Below are 26,977 nucleotides of genomic sequence, written 5' to 3' on the forward strand. Positions count from 1 at the left end.
CATAAATAAAAATCTGATATTACATATAACAATTTCTGTAATACTTTTCCCTTGACGCAAACCGCTTTTCAAAAGTAACAATTTTTTCATGGTGTGCGTCTAATATGAGTGTGTATACAGTGTTTAATGAAGTTGTATATACACGCTCATGTACACACATAGTAGTATAATATTACAATTATATACATCCATCTCTACATTATGCACAATGTTTTCCGATCATGTGCAAATCATATGAAAGCTAAAGTTAGCTATAACACATTTAAATAATTGATTTTGAAATATCAAAATAGCCGCAGTTAGATCTCAAACTTTGTTTTGACAACTATAGCTGTTTTTTTATTTATACTATAATATATATTAGATGAATTGTTTTCTAGACTAGAATCAAACACGTACTAATATTATCCCTAATACACATGAATGTGTATATGGGTTTGTATCTTTTTCACCTTCCCTGTTCATAAATTTAAACCTTTGAACTAAAGCTGAACTGAACTAATGTATAAAACACTACAAATTGTCTATATATATACAATAACATTTATAAGATTTACCTATATCTTTTCTTTTGTACAATATAATTTCCTTGGAACGACTCTATGAGCTGAACTTGTGTTCTTACAAAACCATCACGCACTATTAAAGCGGTCAAATAATACGTAGTTTTAGATCCTCCATTTAGCATACTGCTGATACTTTGGTTCAAGATCCATTGTCAGTTGCTTGAATTCGTCAATTTCATCGTCAAAATCGTAAAGATTGTTATTTTCCTCCATATATCTTCTCTTTAATTCTGTGTCTTCATATTCAACAAGATGCAATTCTTCTTCTTCTTTTTCTTCTTCAATATCATTGATTTTATTTTGTGCTACAAAAATCACGTTAATGATTCTTATAAAGTAATTTTATACCGTCTCATTTTTATGATAAATTAATTCATAACATACATAATCATTTGATACAGTAAAGTAAAATCTTTACCACAACTTCTTAAACAGTTCTTAAGAGGTTCAAAACGGTGACTCAAAAATAAATGATACTTCAACAAAGTATGATAAATATCATAAATATGATAAAAAGAAATTGGAGTATTGTAACTCTATTCAATGCTTATATCTTATACCTTATATGATAAGGATAATATATAAATATTAATGATGAGGATACAATAAAATAAATAATATATACTTCTTAATTGCTTTAATGTGATCAATATATCATATACATATTATAAAAAAATACAGTAATTGTTTTTTCTAAAATTTTATGTTTAACAATGAATCAAATAAAATGTATATTCAACTTTTAAAAAATAAGATCTGTCATTAATTCAAATATCACTTTTAACTAAATAATGTCAGTTACATAAAATTTACAAAACACATACATATTTGTATCAACAATTTATATAGATTAAAAGATTTTCGTAGCACTTTACTGTATCAATATAAATAAATAGTTCTTACAAATATAAAATTCTTAAAAAAGATGCGATAAAGCTTTTAATTTCTGCTTATAAAACACTAGTGTTATGTGTTAAGTATTAAATAAGTTAAGTATTATATGGATCAAACTGTTAAGATTTTTTATTAGCATAGGAAATATACAAAAGTGAAATGAATTTTTATAGTATTTTTTAAAAGGAAAATTAATACGATTCCATTAGTCGAATGAAAGTTATTATAATAAGTGCAAGCGAGACATAAGATACTGTTGAAATCAGCATAAATAAAAGAAAAAGCATTACTTCTCAAATAAAATATAAAGTCTCACAAATTTTATAGGTATTATATTTTTCCACCAGATTCAAATCGTTTTTACAAAACAATGCGTTTTATAAATTTTTATGTTTATGGCTGTTGAATCAGTCCACTTTATACATAGATTAATTATATACAATTCTTAATTTCATATATCAAATATGATGCAGTATAATGAAGAATAAGCAGCATGAAATCATTTAGATAACATTAAGCATTAAAAATCTTTCTTCGCTATAATATATACAAGTATTCAGTTTGACTTTAATTATTTCCATTATTACATTATAATTTTATTTTAATAACATATATAAAGCAATTACTTAATAGCGTGTGTATGCGTGTGCGCGTGTTTGTGTTGCTTCAGCTCATGTTTAATTCAGAATAAAGAAAATTAAATTTATCTAATAGCTTCAATATAACAGAAGAAAATCATATCATAAGATCAGTCCAGTTAATTATACATGTGTGCCATAATACCAATATCATTCCAAATTAAAGCTAGCTTGAATATTTCAGATTAAAGGATTTTGTAAAAAATGAGACCATGTTCAATATATGGAACTTTGTTAATACAAAAAGCTTTATATTCACAATAAAAAGAATTTATTTTAAACTTCTTCTAAACATCAACTATGAAATATATGAAATAGCTCTTTCATATCGCTTTTCAATATTTAAGATCAAAATTACAATAAATTACATGTTCTTCAAATTATATATATTGGAGAGAAATAGAATATAAAAATATTAATATTAAATATTAATATCTAACTACAACGTTTAATAAATATTTTCTTCTGAAATACTTTCAGTGTAATATAGATTTATAATTTTCATCAATTCTGATAGCTTAATTTACTCACCTGTTTGCACGAATTACTGATGAAGGCTCAGCAATATTAGTATTCTGATCAGAAATAATGTCAACTGTTGTATTGCCCCTTGTGTTCACTACAGCTGTTGAACACATAGTTGTGGCAACTGCACATTTAATTGCATTTAAGTATTGTTGAGTCGTATCATTTATATCATCCGAATTTGTGCATTTTAAATGTTGAGCAATATTTGATCCAAAGTTACTGAGCATATGAATATTCTCTGGTGAGTTACTGCTTACATCATCATTGTCTTTCAAATAAGATGCATTTTCTTTTGAATGGACAATAGGATCAGCTATTACAGGTACTGAAGAATATTCGGAAACAATTCCAAAAGCCTCGTTTTCTTTGACTTTCTGTTCTTTGTAAAAACTCATACTTTCTTCGGCATTATCCTCCAGTGAAGAATTTTCATCGATTTTTAACGCTTCATTGTTGTTATGAATGTTTTCTGGCTTTTCAGTTATAGCATTCATTGATGAATGAGATATCTGAGATAGATCACAAAATAAAGTCTTTACTTTAACGATATTCGGCCAATTATTAGTTGTAATATCTAATGAAAGCTTTTTGATCGGAGTTTCATCAATAGAGATATCAGCTACATGATGTATAAGATTTCTAAGAATTAACACATTGAAGTTTGTCATAGAAGAGTACATTCTTGGTATGGGCATAACAATATTCATATCCTTGAACATATGATCCATAATATTTTTCATAATAGAACTATTAATTTTCATTTCAATTATATTACTTATTTCAATATATTTGTTATGTTTTATAACAAATGGCTCTACCATTTCTTGCTTTATTGGTGTATTTACATCTCTATAAAGTACTGAAGTACATGAATGTACACTATGATCGCTAAATTCGGAGTTAGTATCTTTACATGTACAATTTATTTTTGATATCTTTGCTTCTGGTATGTTATTTACAATTGCGCTTTTCCAATTCGTACTATTATTTACACGATATACATTTATTCCTTCTACGTCATTGCTTGTTGGCATATTATGAACATTTATAAAGACATTTCTATCACTATTACTGTCAATACTATACATTCTGGTAACTTCATTATTTAAACAATTCGTTTCTACATTTATCTTCAACGTATTATAACATTCAAGTGGTTTATTATTTACATTACAGACACATTTTTGATTACATACAAAACATGCTGTATTACTTCCTGTACTATTTACATTAAAAGCAGAATTATTTCCAACATTATCTTTTGTACTTATATTTAATATTACTAAATTGTGCATTCTGTTAGACGTATGTACAGTATGCATATCATTGCTTACATCATACATCATACTACACGACAAAGATTTGCTATCACTAGTAAAATTAATACTGTCTGTTAAAGTTTCATTATTCGTTTCTTTTATTAGTATAGGATCTACTTTATCTAGTATTCCCGCTATATTTCGTTTCTGTACATCGTTTTTAACTGCTTTTAAAGCAGAATATTCAGGTATACCTATTAATTTAGGTACAGGTACAATCGTGTTACTATTTGAAACATGCATTAATAAATTATTATTCACAATTTTAGAACAAGTATCAATTATATTCGAAACAATGCAATCTGCAGCTAATACTACATCTTTGTTAGTAACACCAGGAGGAAATTTTGATTGTATATTTTCAGATAATAATTGATTATCTAAAGTAGGACTGGACTTTCGTCCTTCTAAATAGACACGTAAGGTTTTGCTTTCTTTACTATGTTCAACAGATTTTTTTTCTGTATCGACTGAATCATTTTCACTATCTTTCTTGAGTAAAAGATCTACTTCTTTGGAACAAGGCTTATTACTTTGTCCAGAAGCATTTATATTACCTTCGAATCTAAACGATGGGATCATATTCGCTAAACTTTGTAAACTTGGCAATTGAGAAACATTGAAAAATTTTGATTTACTCTTTAGCGATACCGAGGACTCTTCCGTTTCACGATTATAAATCCTATCTCTCTTATCTTTTATGTAATAATGGAATTTATCTCCAAGAGTCATCATGCTGTTTATGCTACCTTGAAACGTATTTTTACTTTTCAACTGATTAATAGGAGTGGAATCAGAAAAAAAACAACTAGAATGTTGAAACAGCGAAAGTAATTTTCCTAAATTAGAAGTACTTTTTTGTATTGGATCGTGTTTCGTTTGCGACTGCAATTCTACACTTTCATTTGTACGAGTATTTGTTACTTTATCCGTTGCATCGTAATCTTTCTTACAAATTATTGGTTTATCACTTATTGTATTATAAGGACTTTTTCCGTTCCTATCTGTAAGTGTAAACGTTTTTACATCTTCTGTATTTTCGTTAAAACGATTTTCTACACTCTCGATATCTGTCATCGTTGAAACATCTTCCAATCGATTCGAAATAATTTGATTGTCTGGCACATCATCTTTCTTGCGTTCTAGATTAATAGAACTTATATTATCATCAGGCTGAGTTTCAACCCTTGTCTTAACAAAAGATTTATTTGTATTTAATTCTTCTACGGGATATCCAAGTATCGTTGGTGTATACGTTTCTTCTACAACATTTAAAGCTAGACGAGACAAGTCGTTTGAAATACTTCGAAAACTTTCAATGGTTTGATTATTTTTTTCTGATTCAGATACAAGTACGGTATTCAGATCATCTAAATCAGTAGATTCTGTAATATTAACTTTCGAACTTAAATCAGTCGATTCTGTAATATTAACTTTCGAACTTAAATCAGTCGATTCTGTAATATTAACTTTTGGATTTAAACCAACCATGATATCAGCCTCGGTCGTAGTAATAACAGGTTTAGATAAAGATACAGTATTTGCTGATTCAACAACTGAAACACGAAATCTAGATGACCCACTTGCAGAAGTGACAAAGGTAGGTGATGATCCAAGGGATGGAAGAACAGATGATGATGATGGTACTGAGGATTCTGTAGTACGTAACGTTTCTGGAACTCGGGATACCACAAACCGACTTCGCGAGGGACTTAATATCGGACTGGCTATGGGTGAAGAGGCGGGACTAGGGGCTGGAGAACGAAGACGACCTCCATTAATACGTTTCGGTTCGAGCATCGATCGTCCAGGCTCATCTTTTTGTATTGAAATCATGGGTGATAAAGAACATGGTAATGTTTGACAAGTAAGCGAAATTTTACGGGTGGTTGCACTACAGAATCTGCTATGATATGAATTATCAAAACCTTCGCTATTTTCTTCTAATATACGACTTTTCTCGTTTTCCAAACAACAGCTTCGAATTTCAGCTACAAGTTGCGTGTACTGAAGCAAGGTCTCGTTTAAATCATCCTATTATTAACATAAAAAAACAAATAATTATAATATAATATTTTTAAATATTTTTCTAGTGAAAAATGACACAGATTTGTTCACTTACCATTTTTATATCAGGTTTATCATCTAAATCTATTTTAGTAATATTTTTATTCTTTTTCATAGCAGAACTGAGAGCTTTCATTCCAGTCAAATGTATTCTATTATTTCTTAAATCTATCCTCTAAAACAATAAAACAAACATAAGTTGAATACAAAATGATTTTATATCTTTTTTTATATTCTAAAGCTTATGCTATTTACTTGTAATGCATGGTTTATTTCAATGATTTCAGATAATGTAACAATTCCATCACATGTAAGCTCAGTTGATTGTATTCCCAATTGTAATAGAACATGGTTCTTTTTCAGTGCATCTTTTATAATCAATAACAACTCATCAGACAACATATTTTTTCCAATATTTAGTGTCTCTAACGTCTTAGACAATGTCTATATAAACAGCATTAATATAATACAAGTGCATATAAATACATAAAGCAATAACTATAAGTGTATAATTTATACATGCGTAACTATAATGATAAAATAAAATTACATACTATAATACGTGCGAAATAGGGAGATGATTTTTTTGTCAGTTGGTTATTCCATAATACTAATATGCTTAAACCTTTACCATCTTTGTCCTCGTTTATTTGATTGATGAGACCTTCTAGGATATCACGTACACCATCGTCTTGAATGACATTATTACTAAAAGAACATTTTACTTAAGAATAATTTTCAATATATATTGTAAAATATGTAAATTAGTTTTTTATTAGAAAGATTCGTTAAAAACACATGTAATCATAATTAAAAGACAAATGCTACAGAGTTATAAATCTTATTGTTTTGTTTTATTATCCATTACCTCTGTTTTTACGTACCTAATATCAAGTAGCTGTATATGATTATTTAATCTAAGAAGAGAACCAAGCTGTATTGCATCATATAAATTCAGCCCATTGTCAGCTAAGTAAAGTTCTCTTATTCCAGTGTTCATTTTTAATGCTGCAACTGTTAAAAACACTATGTTACTGTAACATTATCAGAAACTTATTTCATCAATTTTATTTGAGTAAAGTAGTAAGTAACAGAGAGTAATCAAAATTATAGAATGCAATTTCAGAAACTTTTAATTAATACTATAGAACAAATTTTTTTTCTCAAGTACTTAAATAAAAGTACAGCATTTTATTATTATAATTTTTCTTAATTCTGAAATGTTTAAATAGATCTAATAAATAGAAGCAATCTACTTAACAACTGTATATAAAATGATGCAGAGAAAGAAAAATATAACTTCTTACTGCAATGAAATTGTATTTATATATAGAAACTAGTTAAATATCTTATAATTTTAGTAGTAGTTCTAATTATTTTATTAATATAACGAAATTTTAAATTATTAGGTTGTAACATACATAAGTTTAGTCAAATAAGAAATAATATTGAGTCAATTTAACTAAACTCATATTTATATTACAATCCAATAAATTGCATGAATAATTTCAACATTTTTAAAGTTTTTAAGAAACTTTTCATTTACTACAAATAATATTATTTAAAGATAAAATAGATAAAAGTATTTAAAACGCTATATTTTGTTCATTTTTTATAGAATTAAAATTTTTACATTATATTGGTTTCTATAACTAATCATAAATGATTGTATTAACAGGAGAGAAAAATACAGTACAATTACAGTATTAATATTCTGTAAAAAAATGTAAAGATGATATATCCGCAATTATTTAAAAAATGTCAAAATTATTCTCACTTTATTATGTATGTTTTACTTATGTCATATTTAATGATTTGTGAACCTCAACTAATAATCTTTATGAGCACTATAACATGACAATAAATTAAATTGTGACTACTTAAAAATAAATTAATTAAAGAAGAATGGAATTAACAAATTGTATTGCATAATAAATACCTAGTGTGACGATAGATCTTCCTGAAAGTCCACAATTTTCTAATTTAAGCACATGTAGATGACAGACTAATCTTAATGCACGACTCAAGATATTCATGTATTGTTCATTAAGGACTACATCCTTAGCTTCAAGATGTTCTAAGCATTGGGTCTAAACAAATAATGAACCATTAATTATGTATTAATCAACATGAAATTTAATTTTAAACACTCATATATTTAGTGTCATTTCTAATTTTTTCATTATTCATAGTCATTCTATACACAATAATCAATGAAATAATAAAAGATAATATTTGAAACTAATAACCATATAAATCTTTTCAAATGAAATGTATCATATTATATATACCTTTCTTATCATATTTGCACATGCTTGCCAACCATAAATTCCAATGCCTTGATTAGATGAAATGTTCAAGTGCCTTGCAGATTCATAATATTCTAACATATCAAATAATATCACAGAACTCTATAATATAAAAATAACAAATGATATCAAATATCATTTCAAAAGAAATTACTATTTTTGATCAAATTTTTAATTAATAGAAATACCTCATCATCCAAAGATGTAGCTTCTAAATTAACTTTATTAAATCGAACTCTTTTGAAAATTTCCTCCAATGGTTCCGCATGATTAATATCCAATGTTTGTCCTTTTAAATCTAACTCTTCACTTCTCAATTCAAATGTATCTATATTCTGCATAGTAATCATTATTATCAATACTAAATATCAAATAAATATATATATGATAAATGTATTTTCATGATACGTATAAACTATATTCATAGTTATGTTTAAAATAATTCTTTATATATTTAAAGTATTTAAATATTATTTTGAAACACGAAGTAAAATATGATGCAGATATCTAATCTTAAGTATTTTGAGCTTCAATTTAATATAATAAAAATCTTTCTTCTATATATGTATACATTTTTATATTTATATACTTATTTAAATAGATATTGTGTAAATATAATTTTATATTCCTGCTTTTTATGTTCTCCTCATTTCCTTTATTTGTATTTCAATATTTTATAACTTAAATATATCATATACATTTGCGCATATACTTGTTATATCTGTAACTACTAGTTTGAATATTAGTTATAAAACTACAAATAATTAATAATTAGTATGATTAGATATGTAATCATTATTTAATATTAGGTGCTTTGATATTCTTTTCAATCCAAACCAATATTGCATACAAATATTCGGAAAAGATGCACTTTTACCTTAAGTTGATTTATAACAATCTCCAGAGGATCTGAATTGTGTTTTAAACAGGATTCCTTGTATGATGAGATTACATCTTCACAATTCACATTTTCAGCTGTGAACAATTAATCAACATATTGTTAAAATATTAAAAATTAAAAGTTTAACATATTAAGATATATATGACTAACAGATGATGCTGGAGGATTCTGTCAATTATATAAGATGCAACATAATACATGTGATATCCACTTCAGAAATAGTTCAACAATTGAAAATAATTGAAAAGATTCATACAATATTCATACATATTTTTATTTTATTTTGTTTTTGTATGTTATTCATAAGAACATTTTTTTACTACTTTCAAATACTGAATACACCTCATGTAGTAGGTCTCACATATTATATTCTATTCATGATCAAACCCATTTGACAAAATGTTACTAACAACACATATTATAAATATAACTCTGAGCTTCAGTTTATTATTTGCATTTCATAATTACAATGTTTTTAACACGTTCGCTGCGGCATTCATTGGTGACTCACCAAACTTTTCATTTGTAGCAATGACTTGATCATTAACTAGTGTCTATATTTCCATTGAATGTTCACCTCTCTATCACAACAAAGCAAGTTGATAAATTTGACCCTAGAAGCAGAGGATCAAGCGGAAATCAACTCTCCATCTTTTTCTTAAAAATACAGCCAAATATTTACTTTAACATGAATGTAAGACATATATCAAAAATCAAATACTGTTTTTCTGCAGAATATAATTGTTTTTATTAAAAAAATTAGCTTCCATTTTATATGCATTATTCCACAGAGAACGTATTAATACAATGATGTAAATTAAATGTAACTGCATAAAAATTACAGATATACTAAAATACTCTCACATATCATAGTTTCATATTATTTCATTAAAAAAGAATTTATTTAATTCTCATGTAATGTTTTTAACAGTCAAATGTGTACTTGAATAAAATTGGTATAAATTCGAGAATATAACAAATTCTTTATTATATAAGACAATTTTATAATATACATTGTTCTATTTAAAATAATCTAATTTACAAATTACAATTAAAACAATACGGTTTAAGAGTAATTTACAGGTTAATTATATATTGTACATACTTCAATATTGCATCAAACTTATAATTAGTATATGGTTCACATTGTGAAATCTTAAACGTTCTGTATTTGGCATGACCTATAAAAAAAACCTAATGGCTTAGTGCACTACAACTATGTAAGTAAATAATTACAAAAATGATATTAACAAATGATGTAACTTATCATTTTATAGTTAAAATTATAGCCATTATGTTATGAGTGCTAATAACATCTTTAAAATAAAATTTAAAGAAGTTATTTTATCAATTTATAATTTATAAATTACAATTTAAATTTAGATTATAATTTTTAATTAATCATCCTATTTTGTTATTATAGAAAAGTATTATTAAATAAATACAGTTTCTATATAACTAAACATATATTCTTATTAATAAGTGCCAAAATAATATAATTAAACATATAAAATAAATTAAACTAGCTTAATACCTTCTGATATACTTTTAGATTATATGCCTTTGAAAATATTTGTGATTTTATTAAATTTTAAAAGTTCTAGTGCTTCTCCTAAAGAATTGTTGACATGTTAGATTAAACTTAAATTAAGTAACTTTATAAAATATGGATATTTTCTATAGTTAATTGGTAAATAATTTAAATGTCCATGTAATTAATTTAATGACAAATAAAGTACAGATTCTTGAATTATATAGTATAAGATATAGATCTCTATAAGTCACAAATTTCTCTAATTACGTTAATATACATTTCATACAGAGTTTTTACAAACATTTATATATAAATATTTTTTAATAATAACCAAATTTAATGCTTACATTATTACTAAGGATGTACAGTTTCTTGAATTATTAATGTTTATTAATCAATACAAGTATAAAGTACAAATCTCTGTAACTCACAAATAAGTAAACAAACATCATACATACATTTGTTAGAAACATTTATATTTACGTATCTATAAAGTTAACTTAATGACGATTAAAGTATTATCGTAGATAAATGGATTCTCGTGAATCATTAATATTTATTAATTAATACAATTACAGAGCATAAACCTTTAAAAGAGCCAGCAATATAAAATGGAGGAATGAATGTAAAGATGAGATGTAAGATAAAAATATTTATCCTCACCGAGTTTCCATGGATTGGCCGGTTCCAGGCATCCCGTAATCAAGTGATTGTCATTTGTTGGGAAATTCACACGTCGGGGAAGCTTTTTTTTGCTCAATGCCAAGGAGCTTCGCAATTTTCTACCATCGATCAAAATATAAGGCGACAATGGGACATTGCTTGTACCAAATCGCGACCTTCTCGTCGTGTGCGATATCGTTCTCGGAGGAAGTTCCTCAGGATCGACCTCATCTTTCAAGGTCGTAAGCGAATTCTCGCTGATTTGCGAAACCGAATTCGCTCCTTCGCTCATATTCAACAAATTTCTAACATATTTTCTCAAACAGAATTTATTTCACTATAAACACGCACACACGCATTCACATGCACATCGCACAATATGTCAACGCGGCTATTTCGTAGAATCGTTAACGTCGATATCGAAGCAAACATTAGCTACTCGTATGTTACATCCGCCATCTTTATTACTGTCAGGCAAGTCGACAACTGTGAAACTCAACACCTAAGTTGGTATTACTGTGCTGGTATAATTAATGTATTCAATATTTTTTAAATCCTCGTTTAATTGTTTTTGTAAGACATTTTTGATGCCATATAAAGTTTACTTAAAATATATCTTTATGAAAAATGACCGATCTATAAATTTATGGTTTATCAAATTTGTACTTTTCTCGCCTTATATGGTATCGAGTAAATTATAAAAGGAACAAGGATAGACATATTTTCTATCGCATAAACAATTTGACAGAAACGTAGATTCCTTATATGGTCAAACCGAAACCGCATCAGTAAGAAAAGCTTTATTTGCTAAAATTTAAAATACAGTAAAAATAAAATATTCTATAATATCGTATCAATTATCCACATATTAAAAAGTACTTATTTGTTCAAATATAAAATAAAAGCTGTTTATCTTTTTTCACATTGCAATATAAAATTACATATTAAGTTTGTATAATATAACCTAAAAGTTCCTCAGAATTTTATTTTTAAGTAGAAATGGAGACTATTTTGCAACAAAAAATAATAGAAGCAACTCACTGCGTTGAAAAACAATTAGACACAGAGATAGAAAAGTTGGAAAATCTGGACATTAGTGATTTTGAAAAGTTGCGTGAACAACGTTTAAAGAAGTTAAAGTTGCTTCAACAACAAAAGCAAAATTGGTTGGCATTGGTAGTATAACTTTTAGTATTTTATTATTATATAGTATTTTAATCTCTGAATAACACTGTCTTCCTGCAATCAATGTAATCTTTTTATCATAAGAAAAAGATAAACTAGTTAATTAGTTTATAATATTTAATTCACTATTTAATAATCCAATTTTATATACAATTAAAATTGTTAATTCAACGTTTATGACTATTTTTAGGGTCATGGAGAATATTCAGAATTATATGATGAAAAAGAATTCTTTGAAATTTCAAAAAAATCTCAAAACATTGTTTGCCTGTTTTGTAAAGACGATTCCCCAAGATGTAAAATAGTAGATCATCATCTCAAAATTCTTGCAAAAAAGCATATAGAAGCAAAGTTTTGTAAGTTAAATGTAATACGATGTCCATTTTTAACTGGTAAGTTAATTATTGTCCATATTTTCTATATTTCTTTAGTGTATTTTCTTAAATTTTCCTTAAATCTAAAAATTTGTAATATTAATCTATATTATACATTTATAGAACGTTTAAGGATCAAAATTATTCCCACAATTGCTCTCATTGTTAATGGTAAAACTAATGATTACATTGTGGGATTTACTGACTTAGGAAATCGTGATGATTTTTCAACTGAAACATTAGAATATAGAATTTCACTTTCTGGAGCAATAACATTTGAAGAGAACTTGTCATCAGAAAATAATAAAAAACCATGGTTATCACAAGTTTCAAAACCTAAAACTATTAAAGGACCTAATGGTTTAAATTCTGATGATTCGGATGAAGATTAAAAATAATTCATAATTTTTAACGATTCATTAGCTAATATTTATAAGCTTTTACGTGTATGTAAAATTTAATTAATAAAAATTAATAATCGTTAAACAAGTAAAGACAATTTTGATATATAAAATAGCTATATGACATAAAATATTTATATATTGTTTTATTTATAATATTATTATATATAAAATAAATCTTTTAATGTAAAAAATTTCTAAGAAATAAACATTTTAAATATTTTTTTATAAATAAATTTGCTTATAACTTTATTATTTACTTGTAACTAGCTTACTTAAATTTACTTACTAGTATGTACTATATAATTCTGTCCAAAACAATGTAACTCCTAAAGTCAAAAGATAATTTGTAAAGAATCTACGAATATTCATAAATAGCTTGCAGTTAAAAATATAATATATGAATATAGATAATGTACCTATGTGTAAAAAATAAAAATTCATATTTTAAGAAATATTAGAAAATATCTTTTTATTAATCAGATGTGATCACTCAAACAAATTTCAAATTATTTATCAATTACAACAGTTCTCAGAAAATTTTAAACATTATTCATTAATTTAATAATTCAAATTTGTTCAATACTTCAAAGAATGCTCTATTCATATTCAAATTTTATGTCACACATACATTGGCATGATAATAAGTTTAATTTAATTATTTTTTAAATCATTTTTATTTTTTACAAATTATTCTGTCTTTTCATATTAAAAATTTATGACTACTAAATAAATGTGTATTAATACCAATAGCAATTCCTAAGTTATTATATACAATTGGACAAAGGCAATTAAATATAATAAATATAATAAAGCAGAACTATTAATAAAATAAATCTAAACATATCTTCTTCCTAAATCATTTAAACCTATCAAAAGTAAAAAGTAAGAAAGTATAATATTTTGATGTTAAAGATAAAATAAACACTTTCTAGGAACAATCATATGAAAAGTTTATCAAAATATAAAATTATATCAATTTATAACTAAGCTTAAACAAAGATATACTAGAATAACTAATAAATGTTTAATTATGTCAAAATTGTATTAAAACAAGTACTAGATTAAAATATATATGTATACTTTTCCAATATATATTACAAGTATTTACGAGTAAATTTCACAGAAATGAAGGAAAAGCACAATATATTTTTAACACAGTTTTATTCTCTCACGTGAGCATCACTGACAAAGAGGTGTTATGAGAAGTTTATTATATGAAAATATTTAAAATTTAGATATAAATCAACTTCAAAGAAATAGTTGCGTAGACAAACATAATTATATTTTTAATTAAACAATTCATTATATAATTTTTATTATGATATAATGTCTAAAATACCTTTGCTACTCAGAATATCTACTGTGCAATTACAAAACCTTTCTAAAATTATAGCTTTAAAAAAGTAATAATATATAAAAATGGCAATATTTTTAAAATTATAATGATTTTAATCTTATGTTACAAAAAAGTAAAGCATGGAATTGTAACATCGTTGAAAGTAACTATTAAATTCATTTATGATCCAACTCCATTTAGTTATCATTTATCAAACCTAATTTGATTAATCACTCATGAAAGAATAACTTGTTATGTTACTTTACAATAGATTGTGATATTTTTCATAGCCATTTTATTACTAATATCATTCTTTTTATATTGAATTAATTTTAATTAAGAATATATATTGATATCATTATTACTTATATACATATGTCTTGTATTTATGTGTAAGAAATTTATATAATTTAAAATTCATAATATGTTAAATGTAAATTAAAACTTTTTGAATATTCTATTTCTTACGTTTTTTACATGTTTAATAACTAATTTTTAATATTATAATTATGCAATGTATCACAGAGATAATTTTGCATACATTCAAATTTTTTATATGTACACATCGAAATGGAAATTATATTTATAAACCCTTTACGGACGAGGTCGCTTGACGAGCGAGCGTCGCTGTGGACGAGAGATATTGACGCGCGCAGTGAAGAAAATATACACGTTGAATGTTTGCATTATTCATTGTCGAGGCTTGTATTATTTTCATCAATATTTAGTTCATCATCATTGCTGCTATTACTAGAAATATTGAAACGTCTGAACCGATTCCTTATTGAACGGAGTTCGTTCCACTGCCTGAAGCACTGTCATCACTACTATTGCTATCGAACATGTTCTTTCTGGATATTTTAGGCATCGTGTATAAGGTATTATAAAAAAAAAAAAACATATAAAAAGCTTGTTGATTCATCTGGTAATGTTAATGAAGGATTGAAATTCGTTTTAACTCCGACCATCATCCTACATCTCGAGTTTACGTTAAACGGAAGATAACATTTCTAAAGATCTATAATTTTCCTTCATCAAAAATATAATACTGTTTAATTTATTATACCCATACATAAATACGCATTAGATTATCGCTCAGAAAAATATACTTATGCCAGCCACTTCAAAATAAGTGTCCGGAACTGTGAACAGATTTAGGCGGCTATATGCCGACATGCGTCCGCAATGGTAAAAAGATTTGGGCGGCTATTAGCCGACACTCGTCCGCAAAGGGTTAACACTATGCAATAAACATACTTTAACAAATTACTAAAAGAATTTTTTAGAATATCATAAATGAAAATAAGCAAATATATAATACTGTATCTGCAAAAAGAACTGTAAAAAAAAATTACATAAATTACCTTATAATGCCCCTGCTTATGAATTATACGCTGTTCACACTTTTAGAAAATATTTTTATGAAATTACATTAATAAATATATTATGGATAGATAACATCTAGAAATCCTCTTTTACATAAAAGTAGAAGTATTGTTATTATAAAAAATATAAACATTTACGCATATATTTAAAGTATAAAAGCGTATGTTCTCTCTAAAACACATATGACATGGCAATTCAACTTTATTCAAATTATATATTCAAAATTAGATTTGTTAAAAATGTGTTTTATTACATATATATTATTTCTATAAAAAAAAAGAAAAAAGAAAGAACAACAAAGTGCCAAAAATATGTAAGAAAAATGTGATTACATTTTAACATAAACGATAGTCTGTTTTAAATTTTTTGCCTTATATAGAAGATATAAAGTAGAACATATTGCCTTTCCATGTATAAAATGATACCTTATTATTTGTTTTAACAGTACATCATAAAACAGATAGTAACTACATATAAGAAGTAATTACACACGATCATTCTTAAATACGTGTTATGAAACAAAAAATAATTACACTTTGTACATGCGTTTCTTACTACTTATGTTCTTTTTTAACAAAAATGCACACAAGTTTACTGTTACATTAACAAATAAGAAATATTTCATAGATAATTACATATAATTATGCTGACATTTATATGATATAACAAACTCAATTTATATCCAAAAAGAAATGCAAAAACAATCATTGTACTAAATATACTTCACACTGTTTTTATACCACAAAGAGTGTTCTCACTTAAGAAATTGAGATAACCTAGTAAAAGTTATCTTTCCAAGAGAACATATAAAAATTGTAATAAAGTTTGGAAAAGGCAAACATATTGCAGGAAATAACTTTGTTATTTAACCTGATTATTTAGCATTTGGAGTTGAATCAACTAGTCTAATTAGATTCTAGAATTCTTTTATAGACATTTTTAACTTTGTTCATTATCAAAAAGATTTTACGTTCATATAATTAATATAACTTTACATATTTTTAAAGCAAGACAAATATTTAAATACTAAAATAAAATTAAACTTTGATTCTTTTTTATTTAAAATCTATGTTAATCGATGAATGAATAGGTTTTGAAAAATTATACTCAATATATTCACATTATTTTAACAACTTATATATATTATTTTGTTCTCAATGATGAAAACAAACTTGACCAGCTAGTTTAAGTAATACGTCAATTTAACTCACTGTACATAGTTTGATGTTTAATAAAGTCATAGAAGTATATGCCTTCTACCTTTAATACGATTTACCAAATTGCATATTTTAAGTGCTGGTCCAAGTTTTAATCCCATATATTTCATCATCATATCAGAATTTAAAAGTAACAAAGCTTTCCCATCAATTTCCTGAAAATTTTCTTTGATTACTGATTTGAGCATATACTATTTGATATATAAATGAATCTATTACTCACTGTAATAAATACTATTATAAAATAAATACAAAATAACATAAAATGTTAACTTACATGTTTCCTGAATAAATCTGCATGCTGTCCTAATGCAGGATCAGTAACACCAATATAATGTATTACATCTTCAATAGTCCATTCTGCTGGTTCAATAGAAGGTGTGCGATTTGTGGAAGTTTCAGATTGGGTAGTAGATGTTGCAGCTTCAAGCTCTGATTATAATAATAATATATCACTTATTTATCAATATTTTTAAAAAAGAGAAATTACCTGGAACAGATTTTCGTGGTTGTTTTGCAGCTGTTGGTGAAGATGAATTGTTTATACTTTGTACAGAATTTTGTTGTGTTTGCTGCTGTGGGATAGTCGATGACAGGTTTTGCTGACTTGGAGACCACCTTCGTTTTTCTGCTGCAGTAGTACTATTAGTTGTAGCTGTAGCAGTATTAACTGCTTCTTCGCTATTGGTGGATTGTGGTTGCTGAGTATTTGGACATTTGTTGCAGGGTTCTTTCCTTCTAAATAACATATGTTCACATGCACAAAGATCCTCAAGTTGTCGCCTAATGTATATATAAAAATCTTCTTCTTCCATAAATATAGGTAACCTAACAGAAGTAGGTTTACTCTCTAAAATTAAGCTTATAGTTTCTCCTTCGCCACGTTTTAACAAACTCAACATCTGTCTTGGACTCATTGCTGCCATCAAGAAGGCTTGAAATATATCTCTTGTGACATTTAGTATAGGGCCAGTACCAAATTGTGCTGGCATTGCCTTTACTTTACGAGGATCAAAATAGGGACCACATGTGCAATTATGATTTACATAAATTGTAACTGTAACATAATAAAAATATTAAACAACAAAAGAAAGTATAAATTCAATTACCAAGAGATAAATTTAAGTGAAATAGTATATACCATTCTCTAAAGAATGTGGTTTGGTATTAGCTGTACTAGTATCAGGTTCTGTGGCTGGTTGTGGTGGAGCACTTGAACCAGCAGGGCTCACTAGAGCAACAGCTGGTTCTCCGTTACTGCCTCCACCAGACACTGCCATTACTGGTAAGATGTTACTTGTCCTAGACTTAAATCTATTAGGCCCTGTCGCTACAGATATTTATGTATATTACTTAATAAAAATATATACTTTAATGATATAAGTTAGGAAGATATTATAATTCTTACATTTCTGTCTAGGTGGCTGTAATGGATGACCACTTTTAAAACACCAACCAGCAGGGAAGATATCTCTAGAGTCAAAACGACACCAATAATCAAACGCTCCCCGCCAGCCATCAAATGTAATATGAATCATGTCTTCCTTAACTGCACCAACAGTTGCTGTGCAAATAAGTTGTGGATTCTTTTTATCTATGGCTTCCAATTTATGTCCAATTTCAAACATATTAGAACGCGGTGTTTTTGGCTCGCGTTTAAATACTTTTGCAGGTGCCATTTCAGCACCATTCAATGTTTTCAGAAGAAACATTGGCCAACTGGAAGCATTCATTCGGAAGCCCAATGGTGGTTGCAACATGCCACCAGATTTTTCGCAATGACCAATTGGATTAATTTCATTACTGTCGACTAAACGCCAAAAATCATTTTTATTATCTGAACCATCCAACCTAAGTCTGAGACGGGGACCAAGAACTCCAACTACAGTCGCGATACATGTTGATGTTAAATTACGAGGATCAAGAGCTTCTAATTTCATACCCATTTTGAATTCATTAGTTGATGGAATCTCATGCTAAAAGGTAATTTTAATATTATAACGTATACTTTTCTTTTTTATGATTTAATGTACCTGTTTAAAACATTCTATAGGTGCAGCTTGGCTGTTTGTTTCTTTTAAGTAAAGATCCCAATCAAAAGTTTGATACGTTTCATACTGAAATGGACCAGTAGAGGTTGATGGGGAGTGAGATATATTTGTATGACTTGTAGTTGTAAATGATTGAGTTGTAGGAGGAATATTATTTCCACTTATTAATCCCGATGGTGCAAGGGATGGTGCAGGAGATGACTGGTCCCTATTATCTATTTTAAAAAAATGCAATTCTCATTAAAATACATTAATACATACTCTAACTTTTTTTAAACATTTGTAAATTACTAACTTTTCTTTATATCCGTTTGCCCTTCCTTCTTTTGATGTTTATTTAAACAAAATGAGGAGCAAAAGTCTTTTGTAGGCCCATCCTTTTGCTCTAATCTCACTGGTGTACCTCTGATAACATTGTCGCATTGAACGCAAGCACCTCGTATATAAGCCTTGCGAAATTCTGATAAACAAGTTTCTGAACAGAATTCTTTCTTTCCATGTTGCGTTGGAAGAACATATTTCAAAGGCTGCTTAGTTTCTCCGCACCATGTACAGGAATTTTTTGATTTTGGTGGTCTTCCAGGACCTATATATTAAAGATATAATGTTTTAAATTAATTGTAACATAACATATATAATAATAGTTATCAATAATAAAAAAATTATTCATATCTACAATCGAAAATGATTGAGAAAAGAGAAAAATTTATAAAGTACAAGGTTACTTTGAATTCTAATATTTATATACCTCGCATTTTGGTTTGTGTAGACGACATAATTCTTCATAGAAAAACAGTATTTGATACTAAAACTTATTGCATAACATTACTACTTTAATTTAATAATTAAGGACATCTTTGCATCCATTAATAAAATAAATCTTGGAAGCACATCTAGTTTTAAACAGAAAAAAGTTACACTTTTATCCTACTAGCAAATAGGTTACAGTCTAGCTTATGTACCACCAGATAATTTCTCATACACCTTCACATAAATCAAAATTTAATCGGATTCTGTGATGATTATTTCGTTACAATCAAAATAATATATTCCGTATCAAAAGTTATTATGTCAAGCCGCCATATTGCTTTGATTTGGCCGCGCAATCCGCAGATAAAAAGGTAATAGAAAGGATTCATTACATGAATATCAATACCATAATTATACAAGCTATAATCTGTGCATATTATAAAAATTTTGTACCAATAAGTAATAATAATTGTTTGAAACCTTTTTTTACTAATTAAATAAAATGACAAAAATAATTTTTTTCATTTTGTAATTTTTCTTTCCCGAAAAACTATTTCTACCATTCCCCTCGATGTCTTAATGTTTATTTAAAAATCATAATACTATACATTCCAAAACTATCCTCCTTAAGATTAAAACGTAAAAACGATAAAATATCATTTAATTGATTTATGCGGTGAAATATATACGTAATTATGTATTTATGTAATGAAACAAGCAAATTATTAGTTAAATATTATCCGAAAACTTCATATCGTTTCGATGTTTCGTTTAATGCGAAGTATTCTTTTTTTTTTTTAACATCTGCCATTCTGCCATTCATTGTAAAGAAAGCTTTAACTTTGCTGTCGTTGGAATTGGAATTTCAGTTCAAGCAAATGGTATCTCACGGGTGGAGGTCGTTGCGTCAAATCTCACAAATCATGAATGAATTCTAAGTTCTGTTGTATATTTTCTACAAATTAGCAGCATTGTTGACAGTAGTAAGTCCAGCATTAACGGCTACATGTTTTTTACAAATTTGCATAATCCTACGTCGCGGAAATTCGCGAATTTATCAAACGGTTTGGTGGCATGTAAACAAACATTGAATCATGAAATGTTGTCATATAATTTTAACAGTTTTACGTACGTAAATTTATTAAAAATACATAAAGAAAGTTGCAATTTTACTCATTCTTTTGTAATTCATATTATAATAAAGAAGAAATTAATATATTTTTGGGAGGTACGAAAGTTCTTTCTAAAATTTATTACTTTTTTAACGTGTAAAACTTTCATCCTTTATGTTTGTAAATAACTTGTAATTAGTAAATATATAAATAAATTTGGTATTTATAAGCATAGTATTCTTCATCTTGTGATATAAAAACTTACTTTGCAACTTATGAAAAGACAAAATGTAAGGAGTGTTGATTAATATATTTTGTTACAAGATATTAAAAATAAAACATTGAGAACGTTACATATATAAAAAAGTATACAAATGTGATCAAATTTTATATGCATATGTAATAATTATGTGCTATAAAGTATCTATTAACGAAAATAATTGTGTCATATGTGTTATATGTGCTAAAGTATTTACCACAACGTGCATTGTACGATGAATGAAGTAAGTGGAGGAAAGCAAGACATACCAAATACTTCTTCTTGGGAAACTTTATCTGGCCAGTCTGCATCTTCATTGTCTACTATGCATCATCATCATCAGTCGTTACAACAAGATGCAACTCCAACTGTTGCACAAGTTATAGTTCCTACTCCTGTAAAACTTCAGACACCTATCTTAAGCTCAGCACAAAATATATCTGACCACTGTTCACAACTTGGTCATATGCAACAATCAGGTCTAATGACACAGGTAAATATTTATTTATAATCTATTATCTAAAATTATTAATTGCTTATATGAATAAAACATAAAACTTAATCTTTTATATATTAAAATTCAATTGTTGAAAATTAAAAGATTAAACTATTAATAATTATATTTCAAAAGTGAAATGAAATACAATATTTTTTTGTTTTAATGAAATGATAAATTATACAGATACAAGATTCATAAATAAGGAAATTATTATATCTAGGAGATTAACTGCTTAAAGGAGTTGAGAAATTTGAAGATAATGAAAACTAATAATCAAATATAATAATACTTTTTCCCCATAAATTATATATTTCTATTCAATTACAGGGTACACCACCAGGAACGTTCCCAGAACCTGAACTTTCACTTGAACTTCAGCAACAAGGATGGAAGAAGTTTTGGAGTAAAAGAGAAAATCGCCCATATTTTTGGAATAAATTAACTGGAGAATCATTATGGGTAATACCACCATTGAAACCTCAGGTACTAAGGTATAACCTTTGGTTGTAGATTAATAAAAACATAAACTTATATGTGTCAACTGCATCTATATTCAAGTTTGACCCAATTACGGATCCACTTGGTATATGCGGTGTACCACCTGTTTCTGGAAATGGAACGATTCCCCCAGGAGGAACACTTAAACGCAGAGCTTCTGAAGATAGTGTTGTTCCAGCTGCAAAGAAATTTGTATTAGCGTATGTTTACTTGACTGAATTTATATCATTTTTATATTAAGCAATTTTTTAAAATTCTAATATATTTTAATTTAATGATAGAGGACCATGGGATTTGGAAATTCCAACAAATGTTATAATATACGAGAGAGCTCCATCAAATTTACCTCATGTTCATCCTGAAGCAGAAGCATTACGGTGTAGTTTACTTGCAAAATTGAGACAATGCTATCAAGAATTGTGTCATACTCGTGAATCCATAGATGCTCCAAAAGATTCTTTCAACAGATGGCTAATGGAAAGAAAAGTTATAGACTGTGGTTCAGATCCCCTTTTACCAAGTCAGTGTTTCCCTGAAATTTCTATGTCTATGTATCGCGAAATTATGAATGATATCCCTATTAAATTAGTCCGGCCAAAATTCACTGGTGATGCAAGAAAACAGCTATCGCGATACGCAGAGGCTGCAAAAAAAATGATAGAATCAAGAGCAGCTTCATCAGAAAGTAGGAAAGTTGTAAAATGGAATGCAGAAGACACATTTCAATGGTTGAGACGAACAGTTGGTGCTACATTTGACGATTTTCAAGATCGTCTTGCACACTTAAAACGACAATGTCAACCACACCTTACAGAGACTGTAAAAGCTAGTGTTGAGGGTATTTGCCTGAAAATTTATCATTTATCAACAGAGTATGCAAAAAAGGTTAAAGATAAAAATAATCAAATATTAAAGGATAATGGTTTAGGAAATGTTATACCACTAGGAGGACCCGCTAGTGCACAAAGGAAAGTTTGGTGTTATCCTGTGCAATTTTCTCTTCCAACTCCTCGACTTCCACAAGTGGATTACCTTCCTGAACGTGAACAGACAATGTTACGTTTTCATGGTGATACTGCATGTATTAATAACATGCATCTTACTAAATTAGAACATCTATATAGATATAATTGCTTCGATGATAAAAAATTCGAAATGTTTTTACCTCGTGTTTGGTGTATGTTGAAACGTTATCAAACATATCTTGGAATTAATGAAGGACAAGCAACACAAATGGCTCTGCCTGTCACAGTTTTTGAATGTCTTCAACGATCATTCGGTGTAACATTTGAATGTTTTGCATCCCCTTTGAATTGTTACTTTAGACAATATTGTTCAGCATTTGCTGATACAGATTCTTATTTTGGATCAAGAGGACCTTTCTTGGACTTTAGGCCTGTAAGCGGCTCGTTTCAAGCTAATCCACCATATTGCGAAGAGCTTATGGAAGCTATGGTTAATCATTTCGAACGTCTTTTGGCTGATTCTACCGAACCTTTATCTTTTGTGGTATTCTTGCCTGAATGGCGGGATCCAGCACCTAATGCTCTTATCAAATTGGAAAGTAGCCATTTTAAGCGCAAACAAGTAGTGGTACCTGCAATGGAACACGAATATAGACATGGATTTCAACACATATTACCAAAGTAAGTTACAATATTTTGGTTTCAATATTTATTCAAGCAATAAATAAAAAATACATATAAAAGACCCTTTTTGCATTATAGAGGCGAAGTTAATATTAGAGCAGCGCACGGAACATTAGTTGTATGGTTACAAAATGCAGCTGGTACTGCTCGTTGGGGTCCTACTGAAGAAAGAGTCGAAGCGTTATTAGAAGCATGGCGTCCAGGAAGAGAAAGAGAACGAGATAGACAAGAACTTCTGTCACCACCAAGACAAACACATCAACAAATACCTTCTACGCCTATCCCTGTTTTAACAACGCCCACAAATCCAACAGTACCGTTACAAACATTATCCACGCATCCTATATAATTTTTAAACAATATTCGGAGAGTTGGAAAGAAAACTAAAATAAGTCTAACAATTTAATTTTAATTCTTTCTTAAAGAAATCGGTCTTTTACAGGATGTATTTGGCATGTAATTTAACAATTACATTTTATGTAGCAGAATTAACATATTAACAACACGAAACATCGATTTCTGCTAATACTGTTATGCCTATTATGGTAACATTCATGATATAGCGAATATAATCGTAAAATCGGAGACGTAATATAATTTACGTATTCGAGTATTTAAATAAGCGAATTACTTAAAAATTTATTAAAATAAAGGACAGAAACTTTTAATTTTGATTCACTGAGATCTCGCTATATTGTGAAAGATACTGTACTTCAATATTATTCATCATATGTGCTGTAAGAAATTTATTTCATCTAAAGAAGGTATACAAATAGATATTTACAATGTGTACATATGCGTACAGAAAAATTATTTGATTATCATGAATGGAATGAATATTATTATGCTACCTAAAATTTCATATAAAGTTTTTTTCTATTAAAAATTGCGAGAATTTATAACTTAATTTTAACAATTCTTTTGTGATGTTTATCATAGAGTGCAATTTCTTTACTTATTTCCAACATGAAATGTTAAAAATATGTGAGATGTGACAATGAAAAATATGTATCTATTATATAGGTATAAAAAATCATCATTCGACAATTGATACAAAATCACGTTGCGTGGAGTCTAATCTTTGTAATAGTGTTAATTGTTGGTAATTAATAAGAAGACTTTGTAAGACGTGATACCCTAATAGAGGTACTTGCCATGCAAGTAAAAATTGGTACTATTATGAAAAAGTTATGAGAAAATGCAATAGTGTGTATGTGTGTGTGCCCGTGTGTGTAAATAATGAAATACATAATTATATTTGCTTGTTTTTCATCGGAAAAATTAGTTTATATGGAAATAATTTAAAGTAATATCCCCTTTTTATACCTTTTATCCATGACAATCTGTTTCTTTTAACATGAAATGACAAAGTGCGATAGATACTCTGTTTTCTAAATGTATCATCAGTGCAATATTTTATATGAATTTTTAATAGAACTTATAAAAGAAAATATGTACAGAAATATATTAACTTCTTTTATAGAAGACATCTTTGTTACTTTTCGATGAATTTTTAAATCTTAAAACGAACATATAATTGATTTATAAATGATTTATAAATTTATAAATTTGATTTATAAATTTGTATAACACTGGATTATAATGATTCATCCCTCAATTTATGAAATTGTTCAAGATAAATTGATAAAAAATACTGTTCCATAAAATAAATATGTCTCAAATTGAAAATACATCTGTATATATATGTATTAAAAAATCAAATTAAGTATAGAATTTACAACTATTATTTTCACATGAAACGAAATATTTCTTTTTAATAATATAATGGCTTTTTCTTTAAGTGAAATATATATATATAAATCATATATATTATATATAAGAAATAATATAAAGAATATCATACAATATATTTTCATTATATTTCTATTATATTTATACTTTTTTTCTTTTTCAATTAATTACATAAGCAAATCCTTAATATACACATTTTATGTCATTCTAAGGAATGGTGATCAATTCGTAATTTTACACAGTTTAAAATAATAATTTGGAGATATTATATACACACATGTGACATAATATCACACAATTTACTTTGTAATTTTATTTTATAAATTTAAAAGAAACAACTGTGCTATATACATATTTTTCCCGATACTAATAAGTTTTTACAATTATTTGTGTTTATAGATAATATACATACTTATACATATCTTATACATTTTATATATGTTTATTAGTAGTAAATTGTACATAGTTGTACAATATGTATATGTATATATGTAGACATAAGACACTTATGCACATATAATTTGTAAGGCATAAGACAATATAAAAAAAGGTTTATGGGCACTTACTATTTTAGTACTTAAACTCCTATAAAAAAAATAAAATATACTCGTAAAAAGATTATATTATTGTTGAACACAGTATAAACAAGTAGAGTTCCACATTTTATAAAGCAACTTGCTACTGTTGAATTAGTATACTGCTTTTTTTTTAGATGTAAATATATTTACATTAATAAAAACTATATAAATAATTCATATTTCTAAAAACTGAAAAACTGTTTCTAATAAAAGTTATCCAATTGACAATGAAGTCATTTACTGAAGATTTTTTATTTTTAAGTGTTGAAGATTCAAAGATCACATTTTTTTTAATACAATGTCATATTTTTATATTTATATTGTGTTAGAGGTTGAAACATTTTGAAATAAAAAATAAAATATTCTAAAAATTATGAACAGAAAAGTATATTTACCACAAAGTAATGTATATTAATAAAACTTTTTATTACTCTTAAATTAATCATAGTTAAGTATTAGATGAAGAATAATACAAAATTTAATATAATATAAATATATTTTATGATTT

General features: G+C 27.1%; 4 protein-coding genes across 8 annotated transcripts; 2 read left to right on the plus strand and 2 right to left on the minus strand.

The window, feature by feature from the left end:
* Positions 1-727: 727 nt before the first annotated feature.
* LOC132914933 (uncharacterized) lies at positions 728-11,876 on the minus strand. Its single transcript, XM_060974456.1, has 11 exons — positions 11,420-11,876; positions 9,199-9,296; positions 8,510-8,656; positions 8,304-8,423; positions 7,952-8,102; positions 6,897-7,026; positions 6,567-6,720; positions 6,268-6,456; positions 6,068-6,187; positions 2,630-5,979; positions 728-871 (listed from the first exon to the last, which is right to left on the minus strand). Exons 1-11 carry the CDS (start codon positions 11,709-11,711, stop codon positions 862-864), a joined length of 4,761 nt encoding a protein of 1,586 aa, XP_060830439.1. The 5' UTR covers positions 11,712-11,876; the 3' UTR covers positions 728-861.
* Positions 11,877-12,063: 187 nt separating this feature from the next.
* On the plus strand, positions 12,064-13,631 carry LOC132914958 (thioredoxin domain-containing protein 9). Of its 2 annotated transcripts, none has more exons than XM_060974504.1 (4): positions 12,064-12,207; positions 12,417-12,595; positions 12,795-12,996; positions 13,102-13,631. In XM_060974504.1, the coding sequence occupies exons 2-4, from the start codon at positions 12,419-12,421 to the stop codon at positions 13,368-13,370; spliced, it is 648 nt and encodes a 215-aa protein (XP_060830487.1). In that variant the 5' UTR covers positions 12,064-12,207; positions 12,417-12,418; the 3' UTR covers positions 13,371-13,631. The 2 variants fall into 2 exon arrangements, with proteins under 2 accessions (XP_060830487.1, XP_060830488.1); XM_060974505.1 differs by lacking the exon at positions 12,064-12,207 and adding an exon at positions 12,278-12,294.
* An 895-nt stretch (positions 13,632-14,526) lies between these two features.
* Positions 14,527-20,497, minus strand: LOC132914939 (polycomb protein Scm). Of its 2 annotated transcripts, none has more exons than XM_060974468.1 (8): positions 20,121-20,497; positions 19,668-19,958; positions 19,355-19,587; positions 18,730-19,297; positions 18,463-18,645; positions 17,812-18,378; positions 17,599-17,753; positions 14,527-17,476 (listed from the first exon to the last, which is right to left on the minus strand). In XM_060974468.1, the coding sequence occupies exons 1-8, from the start codon at positions 20,146-20,148 to the stop codon at positions 17,342-17,344; spliced, it is 2,160 nt and encodes a 719-aa protein (XP_060830451.1). In that variant the 5' UTR covers positions 20,149-20,497; the 3' UTR covers positions 14,527-17,341. The 2 variants fall into 2 exon arrangements, with proteins under 2 accessions (XP_060830451.1, XP_060830450.1); XM_060974467.1 differs by having other exon boundaries at positions 18,463-18,651; positions 20,121-20,495.
* A 269-nt stretch (positions 20,498-20,766) lies between these two features.
* LOC132914937 (mRNA (2'-O-methyladenosine-N(6)-)-methyltransferase) lies at positions 20,767-26,512 on the plus strand. 3 transcript variants are annotated; one of them, XM_060974460.1, is made up of 6 exons: positions 20,767-21,105; positions 21,704-21,986; positions 22,320-22,475; positions 22,551-22,690; positions 22,772-24,136; positions 24,218-26,512. In XM_060974460.1, the coding sequence occupies exons 2-6, from the start codon at positions 21,729-21,731 to the stop codon at positions 24,486-24,488; spliced, it is 2,190 nt and encodes a 729-aa protein (XP_060830443.1). In that variant the 5' UTR covers positions 20,767-21,105; positions 21,704-21,728; the 3' UTR covers positions 24,489-26,512. The 3 variants fall into 3 exon arrangements, with proteins under 3 accessions (XP_060830443.1, XP_060830444.1, XP_060830446.1); XM_060974461.1 differs by lacking the exon at positions 20,767-21,105 and adding an exon at positions 21,127-21,350; XM_060974463.1 differs by lacking the exons at positions 20,767-21,105; positions 21,704-21,986 and having other exon boundaries at positions 22,322-22,483.
* Positions 26,513-26,977: the final 465 nt, after the last annotated feature.

Source organism: Bombus pascuorum, chromosome 15 (genome assembly GCF_905332965.1).
Source record: "Bombus pascuorum chromosome 15, iyBomPasc1.1, whole genome shotgun sequence".
NCBI lineage: Eukaryota > Metazoa > Arthropoda > Insecta > Hymenoptera > Apidae > Bombus > Bombus pascuorum.